The 22,493-nt window shown below is 45.8% G+C and overlaps 2 protein-coding genes across 6 annotated transcripts in view; one reads left to right on the plus strand and one right to left on the minus strand.

The window, feature by feature from the left end:
- Positions 1-404: 404 nt before the first annotated feature.
- Positions 405-11,524, minus strand: Rab19 (RAB19, member RAS oncogene family). Of its 2 annotated transcripts, none has more exons than XM_085839731.1 (4): positions 11,216-11,524; positions 8,368-8,580; positions 4,170-4,347; positions 405-2,181 (listed from the first exon to the last, which is right to left on the minus strand). In XM_085839731.1, the coding sequence occupies exons 2-4, from the start codon at positions 8,566-8,568 to the stop codon at positions 1,913-1,915; spliced, it is 648 nt and encodes a 215-aa protein (XP_085695857.1). In that variant the 5' UTR covers positions 8,569-8,580; positions 11,216-11,524; the 3' UTR covers positions 405-1,912. The 2 variants fall into 2 exon arrangements, with proteins under 2 accessions (XP_085695857.1, XP_021021380.1); XM_021165721.3 differs by having other exon boundaries at positions 4,170-4,353.
- Positions 11,525-15,351: 3,827 nt separating this feature from the next.
- Positions 15,352-22,493, plus strand: part of Slc37a3 (solute carrier family 37 member 3) — a 40,226-nt gene continuing 33,084 nt past the window's right edge. Inside the window, exons 1-4 of one of the 4 annotated variants that reach the window (XM_085840684.1) lie at positions 15,352-15,428; positions 17,939-18,134; positions 20,186-20,268; positions 20,960-21,018. The gene's annotated coding sequence lies outside the window, so the exon portion shown is untranslated. The remainder of the gene's footprint in view (positions 15,429-17,938; positions 18,135-20,185; positions 20,269-20,959; positions 21,019-22,493) is intronic. The other 3 variants (XM_085840682.1, XM_085840685.1, XM_021164500.2) reach the window with 3 other exon arrangements.

Raw genomic sequence — 22,493 nt, forward strand, 5'->3', positions numbered from 1 at the left:
AGTGATAGTGTAGCACTGTAATTCCAGCACTTGGTAGATAGAAGCTAGAGGGTTAGTACTAAAAGGCCCTTTTTGGCTACACAGTGACTTCAAGGCCAGCCTGGGTTACATGAGACTATCTTTACATTTTTAACTTTTTTTTGTTTGTTTGTTTTTTGTTTTTTTGTTTTTTTGAGACAGGGTTTCTCTGTATAGTCCTGGCTGTCCTAGAACTCACTTTGTAGACCAGGCTGGCATCGAACTTAGAAATCCGCCTGCCTCTGCCTCCCGAGTGCTGGGATTAAAGGCGTGGGCCACCACGCCTGGCCATTTTTAACTTTTTACCCTATTTAACTTTTCTTTCATTCATTTGGAACGTTGGCACTTAAATTCAGAGTCTAATGCATGTCAGGCGAGTGCTTTACCACCAAGCCATCCACCACCCATTCACTTCCCCTAGTTTGTTTGTTTCTTTGGTTTGGTTTGGTTTTGTAAATCTGGTGCTTTCAGACTTTTATCTTTAGAGTAAGAGGGTCTCAGATCTGCATAGTACTGCAGCCAAAGCCCAGGCTGGCCTTGAACTCAGAAATCCGCCTGCCTCTGCCCCCCAAGTGCTGGGTTTATAGGCGTGCGCCACCACACCCGGCATGAAAAGTTCCTTAACATTGTTTATAAACTGTGGAACAGCAGATCTGAAATCAGAAGCATAGTCCATCTCTGCAATGACAGTTCTGAAAATGAAGCATCTCCTACCCAGGAGACGCGCTACCTGGCCTCATGCCACAGCGAGTCCCTAGGACCCCCAAGTCATGGTCCTGACACCAATCATCCACTGTATACCCAACCTTCAGCAGACCGCATCAGTAGTCCACTCATATTGCTGTAATGAAATACTTGAGGCTAGGTAACTTACACAAGGAAAGTGGCTTACTTAGCTCAGGGGTCAAAAGTCATGGTGCCGGCCCTACTGAGAGATGCATTTACAATATAACATCATGGTGCATGGTATCACGATGCCATGCATTTGTGGGAGAGGGAGAGATCACATAGTGGGCCAGAAAGAGTGAGGGATTGAGACCAAACTGGCTCTTTTTGTTACAGTTCTCTGGAGAGAAGTAACTCACGGCTCCGTGTTAAAGGATCAAGCCTTTGTATGTGACACTATGGGCAGGACATGAATCCTTCAGGGAGTCTGCCCAGTAGAAGCAACTGGCTTGAAGGCATGGCTTGAAGAATATTATATATGCTCTAGCACTGAGCTACACCCTAGCCCTCTATTTATAGTTCTGAAAGTGTGGACTACTCCACTGCAAGAAGGCATCAGCTGCTCTGACCACATCTTATGGGAGGTGACACAACACTGGTTTGTTAATAATATAAGGACAGTTTAATTTCAACTTAGGTCTGACTTCTGTATAAGAGATAATTTGATGTTTTAAGAATTCATAGTAGGTATTTCTTCCACCCTGTGGACAGAGGGCAAGCCAGTTCCATCTGCCTCCTGGTTCCTGACCATTTGGCAAGAAAGCATTTCTGGCCCCTGGGTAACAGGCCTGGCTGTGACTGTTGGAAGGAGGCTGGCTTTTCATTTCAGGCCTTCCCCAATAGTGCCTGGGCTGACTCCAAGTCTAGAATGTTCCAAATACCCTCTTTGCATCTTCCTGCTCCCCACTTTACTACCGTCTTTGTACGACAGAGACGCAAACTCCACTATAAAACAGCTGGATGTTGGGGAGACAGAGACCAGTATGAGGAAAATCCATCCTAGCCCTCTTCCTCCAGGGCCTGAAGTCCTCACTTCAATGGAGTCCTTGAGGGCAGTGGTGTCCCCTTTCCTTAAGAGTCTGTACTGCTCATCAGGTTCAGCTGGCAACGCTACTGGAGACACTGGTGTCTGAATACCCTGGCTTTTGTGCTGGCCTCCCACACATGTTCAACAAGTACAGCGGGTGCTCTCATTGGGGACCTGGGCCACAAGAACTGGGCGGGAATCCTGGGAAAGACCTTGCTGGGCACTCTCCCCGTACAGGTGCAGGCTGTTGCGGGCAATTAACTCCTTCGCCATGAGCACAAAGACTTCATCTATGTTCCTGGACTCCTTGGCAGATGTCTCCAAGACAGCCAGGAGGCCATGCTTCTCAGCCAGTGTGCAGGCATCCTCAAACAGGACATGCCGCTTCTCCCACAGGTCTGATTTGTTCCCTGCGGGTGAAAGATGTATAAATGTGACACTAATGAGTAACAGAACCTGTCTTTATCCAAAGTGAACCTTCTTCCCCCTACACTTCCCTTTTCTGTCTTTGTACTTTTTTTTTTTTTTTTTTTTTTTGGTTTTTTTGAGACAGGGTTTCTCTGTGTAGCCCTGGCTGTCCTGGCACTCACTTTGTAGACCAGGCTGGCCTCGAACTCAGAAATCCGCCTGCCTCTGCCTCCCGAGTGCTGGGATTAAAGGCGTGCGCCACCACGCCTGGCCTGTCTTTGTACTTTTAAAGAAAAGTGTTTTTGTTTGTTTTTTTAAATTGCAATTCTAGCTGGGCGAGGTTATGCACACTTTTAATCCCAGCACTCGGGAGGCAGAGGCAGAGGCAGGTAGATTTCTGCATTCTAGGCCAGCCTGGTCTACAAAATGAGTTCCAGGACAGCCAGGGCTATACAGAGAAACCCTGTCTCAAAAATAAATAAACAAACAAACAAATAAATTGCATTTATTTCCTGTGTTGAACTATGGTACACTCACAAGCCACAGTTCCTACGGACATAGGACAACTTTCAAGAGTTATTTTTCTTGGGGGGTTGAACGCAAAAGTCTTTTTTTGTTTGTTTTTTGTTTTTGTTTTTTCGAGACAGGGTTTCTCTGTATAGCCCTGGCTGTCCTGGAACTCACTCTGTAGACCAGGCTGGCCTAGAACTCAGAAATCCGCCTACCTCTGCCTCCCAAGTGCTGGGATTAAAGGCGTGCGCCACCATACCCGCCTGAACTCAAAAGTCTTAAGCCTTAGTGGCAGGTGCCCTTATCACTTAGCCATCTTGCCCACCCACTCTGCATTCTTTGAGACAGGTTCTCATGTTGCCCAGGCTAGTCTGAACCTTGTTATACAGTCACAGGCCCAGAGCCCTACTATGCTCTACAGAACACCAAATGTACCAGACTTGAATCTGGCAAATCCTGAACTCTGAAATATCTAACTCTAACCACCATGCCCAACCCTTTGACATTTTAAGAAGAGGACTTCCTATGCCAAAGACCTTTCTTTATAAGGCAGACATCAGTATAACCTACCACAAGAACGTTGCCTCCGAAACTCTTTTTTTTTTCTTTCTTTTTTTTTTTTTTAAAAGATTTATTTATCTATTATATGTAAGTACACTGTAGCTGTCTTCAGACACTCCAGAAGAGGGCGCCAGATCTCGTTACGGATGGTTGTGAGCCACCATGTGGTTGCTGGGATTTGAACTCTGGACCTTTGGAAGAGCAGTCGGGTGCTCTTACCCACTGAGCCATCTCACCAGCCCCTTATAATTCTCTTTTTTTATTTTTTTATTTTTTTATTTTTTAGTAAGCTCACTTCTTTTTTTTTTTTTAAAGATTTATTTATTTATTATATGTAAGTACACTGTAGCTGTCTTCAGACACTCCAGAAAAGGGCGCCAGATCTTGTTACGGATGGTTGTGAGCCACCATGTGGTTGCTGGGATTTGAACTCTGGACCTTCGGAAGAGCAGTCGGGTGCTCTTACCCACTGAGCCATCTCACCAGCCCCCTGAAACTCTTTACTCTTCGTTTTGGAGACAAAGTCTCAATGAATGTGGACCTCACTGAGATAGAATGGCTGGCCAATGAACTCTGTGAATCCTCCTGTTTCTCTTCCCCAGCGCTCGGTTACAGATGTGTGCCCCAGCACCAGCCTTGGACCTTGGTTCTGATGATCTGAGCTGATGTCCTCAGGCTTTTACAACAAGTACTTTGTTGACTGAACTATCTCCACCCCCTTTAAAAAAAAAAAAAAGTTTCACTATCTCTTCCTCATGCCACCCTTGAACTCTCTCTTTCCCTGCCTCACCATCCAGAGACCTGGGGTTACAGGACCACGCTCTCAGACACTCAGAATCTCATAATCCACTACTGAGGAATGCAAGCTGAGCCCCGGCAGAGCCGGGTCCGGAAGCTAACTGCTTGGGAAGCGTCCTACCGATCAGCATGATGACCAAGTTGGCAGCTCCATATTTTTCTATCTCGTGGATCCAGTGAGGGACAGATTCGAATGTGGACCGCCGTGTGAGATCATAAGCGATGATAGCTGCGTGGGCACTCCGGTAGTAGCTTTGGGTGATGGTACGGAAGCGCTCCTGGCCTGCCGTGTCCCACACCTGCATCTGCAGAAGGACAGAGGCCATGACAGGAGCTCTAGCAACATGGACATTCCTTCATTTAAGTCATCGTACACACAGTTTCCTGTGGGCTGCTGAGATGGCTCAGTGGCTAAAGGTGCTACTGCCAAGTCTGATGACCCGAGTTCAATCGCTATTGAAGGGAAAGCGCCAACTCTGGCAGGTTGTCCTTCCATCTTTTAGGAAAACACAGTGGCAGGCGTGCTGGGCACAGCCAGAGGCACGTACAGCAAATAAACAACTTAAGTTTTTGAAAAGAACAAATGGATTCTCCGGTCTTATTTCAACCCATTCAGATTCAGTAGGGACCGGCAAGGCCAAAATGGGCTCTCCAGTTTAGCAGATGCCCAGAAGGTCTTCTCCACTGATGGAGGAGCTACCTATTCCTGAATCTTTTCTTGACTGTTGACCTCAAACATCCCTTGGCATAGATTTTTGGATTCATATTTTAAGTTTACCCATTGGGAAGAACTCTGGCAAAGGGGATGGCATAGGCTGAACGGCTGGCTTTAAAGGATCACTCAGAATGTTCACACTCAGCGGCATCCGTACACAATACTTTCCAGGTGACTGAGACATCAGTCACATCACCACCAACTCACACACCTTCCAATAAAGAAAAAAATAATTTAGAACCTTTTTATGTGCATTTTGCAAGCGTGTGTGTGTGTGTGTGTATGCACGTGCACCTAACCACATGTGTGCCTGGGGTTCACAGAGAATAGAAGAGGGTACCAGATACCCTGGAACTGGGGGTCAGATAGCCTGAAACTAGAGGTTGTGAGCTAGAATAGAGGGGTGTGAACATGCGGGTGTTGGGAATCAAACCTGGGCCTTTATAAGAGAAGCAAGTGCTGTTAACTACTGAGCTGTCTCTCTATCCCTGTGTATAATTTTTGTCTTTAAGATAAGGTCTCATATGGTCCAGACTGGCCTTGAACTCAGTGTGCAGCTGAGGTTGGCCTGAAACTCATGATCTTCCTGCTTCTACCGTCAAAACGCTGTTATCATAGGCATGTGTCTATGCCTGGCAGTGCTCACCTCATCTGTCATACAGTTTATGTAAAAACTGGTCTTCAGCCTGGCTCGGTATCTGTAACCCTAGCTACTCATAAGGCCAGGGCAAGAGGATCACAAGGTCAAAGCCTGCCTGTGCTACAAAGCAAGTTCAGTACCAGCCTGATTTAGTCAAAAGTAAAATATTAAAAAAGGGCCAAGATGTAACTCAGTAGTATAGTGTTTGCTTAACATGTACATCAGAAAAAAAAAAAATGGTGTGCCTAGGAGTTGGGGGTCATGTGCATGTGTGGAGGTCAGAAGATGTAGAATCTCTTGTGAACTGTATGGAATCACCACCTGTCAATAAAAAACCCCTATGGCCAATGAGCTGAAGCAGGAAATAGGAGGTGGGAGTTCCGGAAGAGATGAGAACAAAATCTGGGAGAGTCAGGTTCAAGGGAGATCTACCTCGGACTCTGAGGAAGACTGTATCATGAAACTGCAGACCAGGCAACCAACAATGTTAGTTGACATAGAATGATTTAAACTTTAAATGGGTTATATAAGTAATTAGCTAGTCAGGGGGCCAAGCCCATTGGCCTAGGCATTTATTAATAAATAATTAGTCTCAGAGTTGTTATTTCTGAGAACAAAGTGGCTGGGTGGAAAGCCTACAAGTACAAGAATACAACTTGTGTCTAGGTCCTCAGGATTGGTGGCAAGTACCTTTATCTGCTGGGCCATCTTGCCAATTCCTCTCCCCTTTTATCTGTTAACGAAAAATTACTAACAGGCCAACAAACAGGAGAGAATAGAAAAAGTGAGTCTTCCTACACTGAGATTCAATAACTATTAAGATTTTCCTTTTTTTTTTTGGATCCCCTTGTGCTGTTCTTTGATAGCCAATCCCTTCAGCTGAACTTACATTAATACACAGTAGCTGGTCTCATTAGGTAACCCTGGATGGGTTGGGACTCACTAAGCAAACCAGCTGCTACCTGTCTGTCACATTTGCTGTCATCCTCCTGCCTCTGCCTTTTGAATTCTGGACTTACTGCTTCTCCAAGCTAGAAACAGACGTTCATTTACATAATCACAATGCCAGCATCACTGCCAACAATTTTCTGGTGTCTTCTAATATTGATACCATATTAAAATTTTTCCAATGATCCTAAAAGTTGTCTTCATAAATGTTATTTATCTGTCTGTTTGTTTAACTATTTATTTAAAGTCAAGGTTTCTCTCTGTGTAGCCCGGGCTGGCTCATACTTGTGATCCTCCTGCTTCGGCCTCTTTAGTACCAGAATTACAGGGATGTGACAGCTTGCCCCACTATCTTTTAGTTCTCTGACAGTAACAATGGGCGTTTATCCTTATTATTTATTGCATTTTATTTATGGTTTGTGTGTATGTGTATATGGTACACATGTGCTTATGCTTCTCTGTAAGCAGCACAGTCAGCAAAGAAACGATTCAGGTGAGGTAAGAATGAAGCTTGGTCCAGCTGGACTCAGTTGGCTGGTGCTGAGCCAAACTTCTGGAGTCTGATAGATGCCAGGTTGCTTATTTTAGCCAATATTTAAGCACAGTACAATTTTGGATAAGTTTTCTGATGACAATTAACTCAGTCCTGTGTGTGCAACAGAGCTTAAGGCTCTGTTTACTTTGAGAGTTTTTACAAAGTACAAATGGACTTCCTCCATAAAGGTGGGCTTTGTTGACTTGCAAGCATCATTCAAGGTTTATGTTAGGGGTTGGTTTAGGGAGAATGACAAAGGTAGACATAATGCCTGTGTAAGTCAGGGTTGGTCTGGTCTAAGACATCACAGAGGTTGCCAGGCAGGTGTACACCTTTAATCTCAGCTCTCAAGAGGCAGAGGCAGAGGAGACAGAGATGGAGGCAGAGGCAGAGAGGCAGAGGCAGAGGCAGAGATGCAGATGCAGAGGCAGAGGCAGAGGCAGAGGCAGAGGCAGAGGCAGAGGCAGAGGCAGAGGCAGAGGCAGAGGCAGAGGCAGAGGCAGAGGCAGAGGCAGAGGCAGGCAGATGTTTGAGTTTGAGTCCAGCTTGGTCTACAGTGAAACCTTGCCATGAAAATTAAATTAATTTAAAAAGTCGAGTAGGCCACTGTAAAGTACAGATGACATCTCTCGGAAGGATGGGTTTCATGGCCTTAGAAGCAATGCTGAGGATTTAGGGGGAAAGAGTCTGGGATAAGCAAATATAAATACTGGGGTGTATTCCACAGATAGCAAAGGGTCACCAAGTTGCCAGCTCTATCTCTTCTTAGCATCCCAGGAGGAAGACAGGTAAACATCTCCTTCTTTTGAAGAGATGAGCCTGTGTGTATAATTTTCCAGGATTCTCCAGTGCTTATCTGTGTGCACAAGGACCTCCTGCCCTCTACACGTGTATAGGTGAGAGCAGACGTTCTTCTGAGGAAGGCTCAGAGAAGGAGCTCAGGTCACCAGACTAGGTAGCAAGCTGTCATGCTGGGACTGACTTTGTTCTTATAAAATTGGTGAAGCAGGTTTTTGGTTTTTTTTCTGGTCTGTGGCCACATTTTATGTTTGCTCATTGTTTTTTTGTTTGTTTGTTCTGTTTATTTTTTATTTTATGTTTTTGTTTTTGTTTTTGTTTTTTTGAAACAGGGTTTCTCTGTAGTCCTGGCTGTCCTGGAACTCACTTTGTAGACCAGGCTGGCCTCGAACTCAGAAATCCACCTGCCTCTGCCTCCCAAGTGCTGGGATTAAAGGTGTGGGCCACTACTCCCGGTGCTGGTCTTTTTCTTACACATTTATCTACATTTTTTTTTTCATATTAAGGAATCTAGTCCTTTCTCATATTGCAAATATTTCTAGTTCCTCAATCTTCTTTTGACTGTTTATCCTATTTTTAGACTGCAGAAATTATGACCTTTAGGTAGACTTAACAATATACTCTTTAATGCTTCTGACTCTGGCCTACTAAAGCAATGACACTACCCCCGTGTCTCCTCTCACCTTCACTTTCTTGCCATCTATCTCGAGGGAGCGCACGGTGAAGTCCACCCCAATGGTGTTCTGCTGGGACTCACTGTAGACTCCAGATTTGAAATGTTGAACCACACATGTCTTCCCCACGTTGGAGTCCCCAATGAGGATGACCTTGAACAAATAGTCCACATTCTCATCCGATGTCCTGGATGAGCTGGAGAACTGCATAGCTCTGGCTTCCTGGAACAGACCCAGGGAAGAAAGACAGCATTTTGCTTTTTGTTTTCTAAGAAGCACCTACCAGGATCCAGGACTGAGATCACCTTCATTTTCTTGCTATAGAAGAAGAAAAGCTATGGTAGTTGTGGCTTTCACAGGGCAAATATTCTAATGGTTGCCAGCAACTGGTCAGCAGTAGGGAGTTGCCCCATAAATCCACACCCCAGGTATAGGTGGACACCAAAAGCCATTCTTTGATGAGAATAGCATTTAGTCAACTCTACCCAATTATAGAACCGAGGACATCCCTGTCTTAGAGATGAGGTGCCCAAAGACTGGGATAGAGGAGGTAATGCCTCCAGGAATCACTTTCTAGCCATCAATCAGGAGGAAGATGTGCTCCAGCCACTAAAAGACTGCTTACTCAGTCAACGCACCACAACTGGCACGATCTGGCTGAGAGGCCAGTCTAAGGAGGACTCCCATGTCTGTGAGTATACATGAGTACAATGGCTGAAGGGGCTACTAGAGGGATTGGGTGCCCTGGAAGCAGAGCGACAGGCCGTTGTGAGCTTGATGTGCATGCTGGGGATTGAACTGAGGTGCTTTTAGCCTCAGAACCATCACTCCATCACCTACGTGGTCTTTTTATTCTGGGCAGTACTCCATTTTTCTAAACCAGGAAATTAGAATTTTGAGGATATTCAAAATTAAAAATGTAATTAGAATGATAAGGCAAGGCCAAGTGCGGTGACATACAACTTTAATCCCAGCACTCAGGAAGCAGAGGTAGGCGGATCTTTATGAGTTCAAGGCTAGCCTGGTATACATAGCAAGCTCCATGATAGCTAAGGCTACATAATGAAACTCATGGTGGTTGTGTGTGTGTGTGTGAAAGAATGCTATGGGAAATTTGTTTTTTGTTTTTGTTTTTTTGTTTTTTGTTTTTTCAAGACAGGGTTTCTCTGTGTAGCCCTGGCTGTCCTGGAACTCACTCTGTAGACCAGGCTGGCCTCGAACTCAGAAATCTGCCTGCCTCTGCTGGGATTAAAGGTGTGTGCCACCACTGCCTGGCTCGCTATGGGAAATTTGAGTGTGGGAAAGAAAATAACTCATTAAAGATTTCTAGTGATGGTATTTGCCAAACTTTATGAGAATTACCTATTGCAGACCTGTGTGTATGTGTGTGTGTGTATATACATATATATTCAATGCTGTCTTCCAGCCTCTGTGGGCACTACATGCATGCAGAACACAGACATATATATTCAGACCAAACACCCAGACACATAAGATAAAAAAAAAAATTAGAAAACATTATATATATATGTATATATATATATATCATGTGTTCAAGGTGAATGGCAGCTGAGGATGACACATGAGGTTGGCCTCTGGCTGCCAGGTGATGTATACACATATGAACACACACAATTAAAAATTAAAACAACAGATACACATGTGCATGTTTCCCAGGAGAATATGATGAGGTTTGAGACCCAACAGTCAATACATCAATCACTGGAAACAACTGCATCCCGACTTTCAGCATCTTTCGATAGTCCCCTGTGCTTACATAGCTTCAATCAAGGAACTCCATTTCTCTTCAATACAGTTGTGCACAGGGACAGCTCTACATTCCATGATCTGAAACCCATCTCCCCATGGGATTCCTTTTTTTTTTTTTTTATAAATTCTTTTTTTTTAAAAAGCTTTATTTATTTATTATATGTAAGTACACTGTAGCTGTCTTCAGACACTCCAGAAGAGGGCGGCAGATCTCGTTACGGATGGTTGTGAGCCACCATGTGGTTGCTGGGATTTGAACTCTGGACCTTCGGAAGAGCAGTCGGGTGCTCTTACCCACTGAGCCATCTCACCAGCCCCCCATGGGATTCCTATCTGTCAATCTCAGAGCACCCCCCCACCTCCCAAGCCCCCACTCCCTCCTCTCCGGCTTTGCAGCACGTCGGAATTCCTAGTCCATATAACAACTCAGCAGACAGTTGAAGCAGAAAGCATATTCCTGTAAGGGCAGGTACTTAGGCATTTAAACCGTCCTTCACATATTTAGTTAGGTCTCTCCACCAACTATCTCATGAGACCAAAACACCCCCTTTGATGATTGGATTTAAGGTTGAGTAAATTGCTCCTACCTTGTGACACCTTCATTTCTCCCTGATTTATTCTTTGGGTTTTTTTCTAATGACATAAAAAAAGGCCATGTCTATATTGACAGACAAATAAAAAATGCACACAAATATCCAGTCTATATGTAGAAACCAAAGGCTTTAAGGAGGTAAGGGATGGTCTAGTATTTCTGTTTTTGGATGCCCCTGGAATCGCACAAAAAACTGATCCAGCAGACAAGAGACACAATCAAACCAGTTTTTTTTTTTTTTTCCCCCTTCCGCATGCATCTTTTCAACTGAAGAAAGCCATTCTACTTCCGGCAGGCATGTTATCACCGTAACTTGAGCCGAAACCTTGTTTCCAAGTCCCCTTTCTCTTCCTCCCTGCAAAGTGCCCGGGACTCTATAAAAGCCCCCTTTAAGCAAGCATATAAGCCCTGCAAGGAGAAGCCAGCAGAGTTCTCCCAGACAAAACCATCCCACAACCCCGCACCCTTCACCTCCTGGGTCCACCTGTTGCTTACCTGGGCACTCTTTCACCTCGCTGGTGAGCAGGTAGTTTTTGCTTTTTCTTCTGCTTTCCTCTGCAGCCCTCTGTTGTCTCCTTCGTCCTCTTGTCTTACCGCGCAGTGGGAACTCAAGTTCCGGCCCCTGGAGTCAAGTTCGGTGGACAGAGAAAGCGAAAGGGAAACAAGGGCAATCCCTCCCACTTGCAAGGAGCCTGAAGCCCCAGGTGAAGTGCTGGCCAGGTACAGGGCCCAGCGCAGACAGCTAGCTTTCCTGCCAGTGTTTATCAGATCAGGAGAAAGCACAGAGAATTGCCTTTCACTCAACTGACACCCGCTAAGCTACCCTATTCCTTCTTTTGCTCTGCATCCTTCATGAACATCCTTCCTGATCCGCTTGTTTGGCTGGGCTGAGCGGCTGTTAACTGAGATGACCGCGACTTAAAGGAGGATACTGATTAGGGTCTTGAGTGACTTGTTTTGAGTAGTCCCTGGAAGAAAGGAGGCGCTCAAGCAACTTAAAGTAAAGCGAGGGTCCACAAGATATCTCCATAGGTAAAGGCTGCCAAGCTAGAAGACCTAAGCTCTAGCTCCAGGACCCAGCTAGTGGCAAGTTGTTCTCTGACCACACATACATGCACGAAGACAGGTACACATGCCAAATAGATACAAGCAAAAGAAAAAAAAAAAAAAATCCCAAACCAACCAAACAAAAAGGCCCCAAATTAAAAGAATGTAGTGCAGTTGGGGATTTAGATTAATGGTAGAATATTTGCCTAGGAAGTGCAAGGCCCTGGGTTCTGTTTCTAGCACTAAAATAAAATAATAAATAAAATAAAGGTGCTTTACTGCATGTGGGGGTGTTGGGAGAGAGTGTTACGTAGAACTTTTACCACACAGCAGAGGCTAATTTTTTTTTTTTTTTGGTTTTTCGAGACAGGGTTTCTCTTTGTAGCCCTGGCTGTCCTGGCACTCACTTTGTAGACCAGGCTGGCCTGGAACTCAGAAATCCGACTGCCTCTGCCTCCCGAGTGCTGGGATTAAAGGCGTGTGCCACCACACCCGGCACAGAGGCTAATTTTTTTTTTTTTTTTTTTTTTTTTTGGTTTTTTCGAGACAGGGTTTCTCTGTGTAGCCCTGGCTGTCCTGGCACTCACTTTGTAGACCAGGCTGGCCTCGAACTCAGAAATCCGCCTGCCTCTGCCTCCCAAGTGCTGGGATTAAAGGCGTGGAGGCTAATTTTTAAGTGTGAGAAAATTTAGAGCCAATTAGTCCTTGATGCTGGCAGTAAGAGCAAAGATCTGAGGTAAATTTCCTATTTCTACCCAAAGACTCTATCAATTCTAGACTTTGATAATTAACTACCTTCAGAGCCTATCATAAGAACTAGATTTTCAAGCTGGAAAGCTGGTTCCATGGATAAGAAGGCTTCCAGAGGACTTGAGTTCAGTTCCCAGCGCTCATGTCATGCAGGCCTGAAATGGGAGATGATTGTTCCTCATTCAAGAACATCACATCAAGCCGGGCGTGGTGGCTCACACCTTTAATCCCAGCACTTGGGAGGCAGAGGCAGGTCGATTTCTGAGTTCAAGGTCAGCCTGGTCTATAGAGTGAATTCCAGGACAGCCAGGGCTACACAGAGAAACCCTGTTTTGAAAAAAAAAAAAAAAATCTTGTCTCTGATGCCTTCAAATAACCTTTAAGTTGTGACTCATCTTAACCCATCCACACGATGTTTTCAAGACTCTCTCTTTTAAGCAAGGTAACCCAACATTATGTTAGTTTCTCACCCTGTCCAGAGAAAAGGACACTGTCACATGCTGCTGCTGGCTGTGGCTTTCAGAGCCGCTGTCACATGTATAACTTGGAAACTGGTTGTAGGTCAAGATCCACCGCAAATGTGTGGGCTGGGGCAGGAAACGAAGACCTGCAATGTCAGTGTCAGAGAGGGGAGCTGCAAACGGTTTCTTGTTTTGCTTTTGATTGCTGTTTAAGGTAACTGTCTCAGACCCAGCCCGCACCACACACTGGGAGAGCACCTAGAGGTGGAAATCAAAGGCCCGTTCGAGGCCTTTCTACTTCATTTTTATTTTTTTCAATCAATTAATTAATTCTTACTTATGTGAATGAGTGTATTAATCTGTGTGTGCCTGCTATACGTTCGGGTGCCCAAGGAGACCAGGAAGAGGCATAGGATCCCTTGGAACTAGAGTTATGGCAGGTTGTGAGCTGCCTGGTATGGGTGCTGGGGACTGAGCTCAGGTTCTTTAGAAGAACAGCAGCTGCTCTTAATCACTGAATCATCCCCAGCACCTTCATCTCCGCTTCAACTTCCCTTTAAATCTACAAGAGGAAGGCTGAACCGCATACAATCTGGAAATCTACTTACTAGGTTTTGCTTTTTGCCCACATCCTCTTCTACCCCAGGCACTTCCTTGGCAACCTAGGTGGGTGTGTCCCTCCCTTACCTGACTCTCCCTACTTTCTTCTTCTTCTTCTTCTTCTTCTTCTTCTTCTTCTTCTTCTTCTTCTTCTTCTTCTTCTTCTTCTTCTTCTTCTTCTTCTTCTTCTTCTTCTTTCTTCTTCTTCTTCTTCTCCTCCTCCTCCTCCTCCTCCTCCTCCTCCTCCTTCTTCTTCTTCTTCTTCTTCTTCTTTTTGCAGTGTAAGGTATTTGGCTTGCACATATGTCTGTGCACCACCATGTGCGTGTCCTGTGCTGGAGGAGGTCAGACCAGGGCATCAGATCCCCTGGAGTTACAGACAGATGTGAGGTACCATGTAGGTGCTGGTGATTTAACTCAGGTTCTCTGGAAGAGCAACCAGCTCTCCAGCCCACCCCACCCCCTTACGGTGTGCACCTAAGCTGTAAAACAAACAAATAATAAACTGTGTTGGGGTTTGGGACTACTGAGTTACTTTTAGGTGACCCTAAGACTTTCTGCATTAGCTCATTACTCCAGCGTCTCCTCTGCTGGGGGATCTTGGGTCTATTGTTGTGGCTTCAGTTTTCCTAACCAGAACCCTTCAGGGTTTTAGTAAAGTTTAGCTAAAAGCTGGTCTGTAAGTCAAGAAAAGTTTGGTGGATGTCACCGAAGACATAAGAGTAACTATGAAATGAACCCAGGTCCAGGAGTGCCCCCAGAAATCGACATTTATCATGTTTGACCGCATGGAGGTGTGTTCTGGAGTGCACTTCTGTGCATGTTTTGTGTTCATCGTGGCCTTTGGAATCTTGCTCTGAGTGTTGGAGGTATAAGGAAGCATTCTTATTACCTGGTCTTGGATGCCCTGAAAGAGGAAACTGGGTGCTAGCATGGGAATCTTCCTTCTCTCCTCTTCTTTCTCCTCCTCCACGTCTTCCTCTCCCTCTTTCTATTTGTATTTATGTGTTTTTGTATGTCTCTGTGTGTGTCATGTTCATGGAGGCCATAAGAGGGTGTCAGGTCCTCTGGAACTAGAGTGTGAGTCACCATGGAACCAAATCTAAGTCTCCTAGATGAGCAGTCACTGCTCTTAACTGCTGAGCTGTCTCTCCAGTTCCATTTTTTAAAAAAAAGATTTATTTATTTTTATTATATGTAATTACACTGTAGCTGTCTTCAGACACTCCAAAAGAGGGAGTCAGATCTCATTACGGATGGTTGCGAGCCACCATGTGGTTGCTGGGATTTGAACTTCGGACCTTCAGAACAGCAGTTCTTACCCACTGAGCCCTCTTCAGTTCCATTTTAAAAAATGCACATATGTATGTATGTACGTACATATGTATGTATTTAATCATCTCTCCAGCTACGCTGCTGGGGATCTTAATACGCACTATTTATTTTGGTGCAATGGCAATGGGGTGCAGAGCTGTGAATACAAACAGGTGAATGACTATTCCTACCTACATGGACTTCATTTAATTAAACAAGAGTCTAAAACAGAATAAAGCCTCCTCTTGAAAAAATGGTCAGCCTATCAGTTCTTCTCAAATGATATCTCTCACTCGTTGCTTTTCTCCGCTAACATTTCTGTACCTAGTCCCCTCCTGCAGGAGCTCAGTTAAACCCAACCAGTGGACTTCACAGCTCGAAGGTAAAGCGGCACTGGCGGACTACAGCTCCCGGCATGCACCTGTCCGCGAGGTCACGTGAGCGTCCGGAAGCTCTGGCCACATCCCGCTGGGTGAGGTGGCGGCGGGGGCGGCGAGAGCGGAGTCTAGCGGCGCGGGTTCTTCGGCGGGTCTCAGGTGCGAGCCTGCGTGCGCTCGGGTGCTTGCGGTGGGCTTCGGACGTGGGAGGCGCAGGGCAGCTGGTGGGTGTGGCGGCTCGGGCGCCGCTGGCAGCTGGCCCCCACCAGACCCCAACCGGGACCCCACCGGAGCTCCTGGTGCTGCAGCTGTGCAGTCCCGAGGCTGTGTGCACCGCAGAGGGAGGAGGACACCAGACACCAGAAAGGGAAGGTGGCCCAGCCCAGCCCACGCAGACCTCCCGGGTAGGGGGTACTTGTTCCCCTCGGCCCACCGATCTTGGCTCATGGGACGTTTGAACGGAAGAAAATGACACCCAAGGAAAGGGTTCATGGTTTAGCAAGAGGAGGGCCACGTTTCAGGTAGGGTGGGAGGCGTTTGGATAGGATGCACCGAGGTCAAAGGGAGAATGGACTTCGTGGAAAAACTAGGGGTTTGTTTTCAAGTAACTACCACGATCTCAGTTAGGGAATTCGGCTCTGCTTCTTATTCGAATGTCAGACTTTGATTGTTCTTATTTGCAGAGTGTGGCCTGTTCTTAATTTTGATAAGACAATGGGGGATGTGTCCACTTTTAACATTTTCTGCAATATAGTAAGCGATGCCATGATAATTTACTGAAATGTTTAGAGGATGCCAGGGCGAGCCTCTTTAGCCATTGCTTGATGTCTTCACACACATTTCTGTTTACAAAAACAATCACTGAGGAAGAGAACGCCTTGACTACTGTGATAGTTGAATTATCCTTTTGCCACTTGCCAGCTGTTTCCTGTAAGTAAAACAGAGTCTGCCCTAAACACCCAGTAAATCCTTTCATGTAATCCTTAAGTGAGGAAAGAAGTGAAGTAAATAAATGGTCTTGACCTTTAGTGTCAGAGTTCTCTGTTTTTCAGGAGCAGTTCAGTGCTCATGGTTTAAGGTTTTAGATGAGTGCCTGGTCCCCAAGTGAGGATGACCTGCTGTTGTTGCAGTGATAACTGGCACGATTAGGGCTTTGTCTGAAGGGCGGAGGAGAAAGGAGTTGTCTTTGAAAGAAAACAGGGAGAAGTTGCCTTAGGAACCCTGGTATAAATGGATGTGGTTTTAGGAACCCTGAAACAGCTAGCTAAGTCCTTAACATCTGTGGTAATGAGGCAGTTTTAAGAAAAAGTGTGTGTGTGTGAGAGAGAGAGAGAGAGAGAGACAGAGAGAGAGAGAGAGAGAGAGAGAGAGACAGAGACAGACAGAGAGAGAGAGAGAGAGCGCGAGTGAGCGCACGGACAAGTGTCGAATAGTCCAGGTAACCACTATCTCCCTGTGTAACTGAAGATGTCCTTGACCTTCTAATCTTCCTGTCTCTGGAGTGCTAGGGTTGGTAGTCAGGTGCCATGGGTGCTGGTCAAGCACTAGTTCCACCACTGAACTAGATCATGCTTTTTTTGTTGTTTTGTTTTTGTTTTGTTTTGCTTTGTTTTTGAGACAGGGTTTCTCTATATAGCCCTGGCTGTTCTGAAACTCACTCTGTAGACCAGGCTGGTCTTGAACTCAGAAATCCACCTGCCTCTGCTTCCCAAGTGCTGGGCTTAAAGGCATGCACCACCACTGCCCGGCTAGACCATGCTTTTAAGGCAGGCTCTCAAATGAATGTGTGCTTTGCAGCTCTGTAATCCAGGCTGGCCTCATATTCTCTCACACTTGGAATCTCCCTGCTGGAATTATAGGAGTATCCACCTGGGAAGACTCGAGTCTTGGAAAGAGAAAAAGATGTATCTGGTACCAGTGAATAGCTTCTAGTTAGATGATGAGAGATCAGAAAGATACTGTGTATGTGTGAGCATTGGTTGGCACACAAGTGATAGCCAGCGTATGCAGAACTGTGAAAGGGCGAGACTCACCCAGCCGTTGAGTGCTTGCCTACAGACCAGCACTCTGAGTACACGTAATCTTTTTACTTCGTACATGTAAAAATCAGACCCTTGGGAGCCAGATGATTGCCAGCTCTGTACATTTGAGGATGTTAGGGAGCCACATTTGTTTATAAGTTGGACTTTTCCCATCCCAAACTACATACCAGAGAGATTAAGCTGTAATTCAAGAGGTAATTGTAATTATCAGGTTTTACGAAGCCTGAGGTGTTTTCTCTTTTCCATTTACACATCTGAAAAATATGCAGAGAGCTGACTATGATTATATTTGCAAAGAACCTATCAGTTTCCTGGTGCCTTATAGGCATTCAACTAAATAAATCATTGACAAAGGTGTTTTTTTTTTTTTTTTTTTTTTCCTCTGTCTAAGTGCTCTGGGGACACTGTGAACTTAGAACAGAGAAAGCCACTGTTTTTGAAAATGGGGTTTATAGATGAACAATAAACATGCAAATCGTTAAAGAAACAGAAATGGGGAATGGAATTTATTTATTTATTTATTTGTACTGGGACTTGAAACCAGGGCTTTTGCATGTGTATGCTAGGCAAATGCTCTCTCTCTATCTGGGTGCTCAAAGTGTCTTCTTCTTCTTCTTTTTTTTTAAGATTTATTTATTTATTATATGTAAGTACACTGTAGCTGTCTTCAGACACACCAGAAGAAGGCGTCAGATCTCATTACGAGTGGTTGTGAGTCACCATGTGGTTGCTGGGATTTGAACTCAGGACCTTCTGAAGAGCAGTCGGTGCTCTTACCGGCTGAGCCATCTCGCCAGCCCTCAAACAGTCTTCTTACTTCCAGGTGGGTCAGTGTGACACAGTATCCTGTTAATGGAACATTCTGTCTGTCTGTCTGTCTGTCTGTCTATCTAAGAAAGGGTCTCACTGTGAAGCCTTGACAGGCCTATAACTTGCTTTGTAGAACAGGCTGACCTTGTCAAATACACTCAGTTCTGCTCACTCTTGTGGGATTAAAATGTTCATCACCACACACCTGGCCCCAAGGGGAACTATTTTTGATGAGTTGTCTGGGTAGCTACTTAGGGAGGTGACATCTGAGGGGAGGAGCAAGCTATTGCAAAGAACCAAGAGGAGATGCACACAGGCCTAGAGGAGAAGGCTTGGCAGGCTCAGGGATTGGAGATGGGGGTAGGTAGAGGGAGGGGGTGGAGGGAAGGGGACAAAGAGTAGATTATGGCCTGACAGAGGACTGGGAACTCAGCTGCCCAGGATGGGACTGGTGGCATAATGTTCACATAATGGGAACTGCACATGCCTAGAAGCAGCAGGTGGGCAGGTGCCGAGAAAGTGCCTCTGAAGAAGCAGAGGTGGGTGAATCAGCACACTGCCGCAGTGAAGAAGAAAAAGTACCACATTGTGTGTTCTGTGCTCGGAAGTATGTTTGTGTGAAGGGGCTCTGCCTGTGGTGGATGAGGAGATGCAGAAGAATCCCCAAGACAGGAAAGGAACTGCTCAGACAAGGTATCTGGAGACAGAGGGAGGCTTTGTCCTCACTGCTGTTCTATACCTTCTGATCTTCTGCTGTGTAGTTTGGATGTGGGCGTCATCCTGCAAAGTTCATTTTGCTGTTGTGTGTGATTGGATCACTAGAATGCTAACTTCATCAGTGGGCGAAGCTACTGATGAGTTCATACTACACAGGCTGTTAGGAGGTGACGGGCCTGCCTTTGCCTGCACTTTGTTGCTCTCTTTGTGAGCATCTTTCCCCACCATGCCCTTTCATCCAGAACATGTGCCGGTCATAGGCCCAGAGTCCATAGAACCAAGTATGGACTGATGTCTCTGAAGCTGTGAGCCAATATATATTCTTCTCTTAGTTCATTTGCATCAGGCATTTGTCACATGATGGGACAGCTAACACAGCTGCCTGGCTTGTTTATTACCAACCCTCAACCTTTCCAGCTCAGTCATCCACTCAGGCAGACCCCTACCATTCCCAGCTGTTTCCTATCCCTGAATCAGACTCATTGCCTTCAAGGGACAAAGACAGAGAAGGCTCTGCAAAGAGTTTGGGTCTTAATGTCTCTTGGAAGCCATCACAGGTTTTAAACAGAGGTTGATTTATCACCCATCTTTTTTAGGGAGGAGTGGGTGCTAAAGATAAATGGGGGTGCGTGTCACTGGGTCAGCACACTACCATTATGTTGGATTCTAGCCCTTGATTTATGTGTTTTGGGGATAAGAGTCCTTTTGTGTATTTCAGGCTGATCTTAAAATCAATAATCTTGCCTCAGGCTCCTAAGTGCTGTGTTTACATGTGTTCCGCCCTGCCTGATTATGATCGGTGTTGTAAGATGTATTTTTGCTAATGTGTGAGGAATTATTTGTGAGTGGGGTCATATAGGGAGAAGAATCCTGTTACAGCAGACAGGTGGTAGATCAGGGCAGGTCTTCTTAGGGTGGAGACAGGGAGATTAAGTTCAGAGGTAAAAAGGAGTTTAGTAATGGGCTGGATGTGGAAGCTCAGAGAAAGGGGGAAATAAAGAAAATGAAGAATCCTATTCACTTTGTCCACAGGAAGGATGGAGGTGCTGTTTCCGAGGTGGGGAGTCCCAGGGGAGATAGATGTGGAGGAAATGGATCTGTGGAGGGCTAATCATGCAGTCAGTTGGTTAGTGGCATAAACCTGGAAGGCTTTGGTGCAAAGCCACAGGCCTGGGTGACAGCACGGAAAGATACTGGAGTTTAGAAGGGAAGAGAGAAAGCTCTGCTTCCCAGGCTGAGAAGGCAGAGCCGTAAGGGAAGTGTGGGAGGCTTGCCGGGCAGTGGTGCCCTTTGAGGTTTGTGGTTTGAATCTGAAGTCAGCCCGCGTGTGTGATTTTTCTCTGACAGAATTCAGCTGTGAGGATACAGGGAAGGAAGCGGGCCAGGCCTGGGAGAAGAAAAGACTCATTGGGGAGATGGCATGTAATCTGGTAAGGAAGTGTGGGTAAGGGAGGAGCCGGCTGGGGGAAATGAGTGTCGGAGCGGGAAGTATCTAACGCAAGCACTCTGGAAGGCAAGGGTGTTTAGAATGCTGGTGGTGGAAGGCAAGGGTGTTTAGAATGCTGGTGGGAGCCATTCCAGGCCTGAGTTTCACCCATGGAGTGAGTGAGGCTTCTTGGGGACACAGGGAAAAGTCAAGTGAGGAAGACAGGACTGAAGAAGGGTCTTAAGAGGGGACTCTTGCTGGGCGGTGGTGGCGCATGCCTTTAATCCCAGCACTTGGGAGGTAGAGGCAGGCAGATTTCTGAGTTCAAGGCCAGCCTGGTCTACAAAGTGAGTTCCAGGACAGCCAGGGCTACACAGAGAAACCCTGTCTCAACTCAACCCCCCCCCCCAAAAAAAAGAGGGGACTCTTTCCTCTTCTGGTTGGTTGCTCAAAAGTTCTGAAAGCAAAGGGGAAGGGCCTGTGGAACAGCAGCTCTCCAGTGTGGAGGGCCCGTTCTGGTAGTGGGTAGCAAGAGTTTCAGAGGGAAATGGGTGAGAGCTGCCCTGGGTACAAGGTGGGCAGGACCCATTGATTTTTGAAGCAGGTAGGCTGTGATAGGAGTGGTGGCTTCTTGAGAGGCAGGGGGACAGCCAAGTGTCTGTAAGGCTGTGGGTTAGTTAGCTCTCTCTCTCCAGGTTCCCAGAAAGCCTGGTGGGAGAGTGGACTGGATAGTGGTGCGGACCATGCAGGAGTGGTGGGTACTATTTTATGTTTTCTCTCCTTCCAGCCTCTTTTTTTTTTTGTCTGTGGACTTTGATTCAAGCGTTACTAGTACAGAACATTTTCATTTAAAACATATTTATCTACTTATTCACTCACTTATGTGTGTGTATGTGTGTGTGTATGTATTCAGGTAGGCATCTGCCCTATTCTCCCAAGTAAGGCACTGCCTCACCATCTCCAGCACAGGAAACTTTTAAAGGCTTGCTATATTTGGGTTGGAACAAGTTGTAAATCTCTCTCTAGAAATGAAATAGTGGATCACCCATATAACCCCAGCACTCAGGGGAATGCCGCTGAGGCAGAGTTCTTTCAAGTTCCAGACCAGCCTGGGCAACAGAGTGAGACAGTGTTTAAAGTTAAAGTAGAAGTTTAGGAGTAACAATGTAACAATTTAGGGCTCTCCCTCTCCAGATAAGTGGCAGGGTAAAGCCATCTTGTATCAGCATTCATAGTGCACTTCTGTTCTTTTTTGCAGAGTACACACACACACACACACACACACACATGAACGGGTGTGCGTGTGTATAAACACACACATTACAAAAATCACATTACTTAGTGATTATGAACTTGCTTAAAAATGCAGAAAGGTGGGTTTAGTGTTTCTGGATCTGATTGATAGCAGAGGTCTGTGTTTTGTTTTGTTTTTATGCAGTGCTTGGGATTGAACTTAGAAACTGTGAATGCCAGGCATGCCCTCTTCCACTGTGCTATATTCCCCAGTCCTGAGATCTTTTCTTTTTTATTACTTAATGTAGCCTAGGCTGGCCTAGAACTCACTCTATATACCAGAGTGGCCTTGAACTCTCAGAGATCTGCCTGCCTTTGCTTCCTGAGTTTTGAGATCAAAAGTGTAGCCTACCAGCAGGAGCTACTAGCTCCTGCCCAAGACCTTTTTATTTGTGGGTATTTGTTGTTGTTGGGTTTTTGTTTTGTTTTTTTGCGATAGGATCTGTCTGTGCAGCATTGGCTATCCTGAAACTCACTCTCTAGGCCAGTGCTGACCTCCATCTCACAAAAGTCCATCTGCCTCTGCTTCCCAAGTACTGGGATTAAGAGTGAGTGTGCCATCATCTGGCCCAAGACCTCATTCATTCATTCATTCCCCCTCCCTCCCTCCCCTCCCTTGCCCCTCCCTTTCCCTCCCCTCTCCCCCCCCCCCCCTTTCTTTCTTTGAGATAAGATTTCTTTGTGTAGCCCTGGCTGTCCCAGTACTGGCTCTGTAGACCAGGCTGGCCTGGAACTCAGAGATCCACTTGCCTCTGCCTCCCAAGTACTAGGAATAAAGGCCCGTGTGCCTCCACTTGGCCCAAAACCTTATTTTTAACATTTTATTTTATTAGTATTCTTTTTACTTTTAAGGTAACAGTGTGAAAGTTGAGGGTCATTGCTCAAAGGATACAAAATTTACTTCAGAAAGGCCTAAGTTCTAGATCCTATTGTATA

This window comes from Mus caroli, unplaced genomic scaffold (assembly GCF_978045245.1).
Source record: "Mus caroli unplaced genomic scaffold, Mus_caroli_1 scaffold_7, whole genome shotgun sequence".
In the NCBI taxonomy this organism is placed as follows: Eukaryota; Metazoa; Chordata; class Mammalia; order Rodentia; family Muridae; genus Mus; species Mus caroli.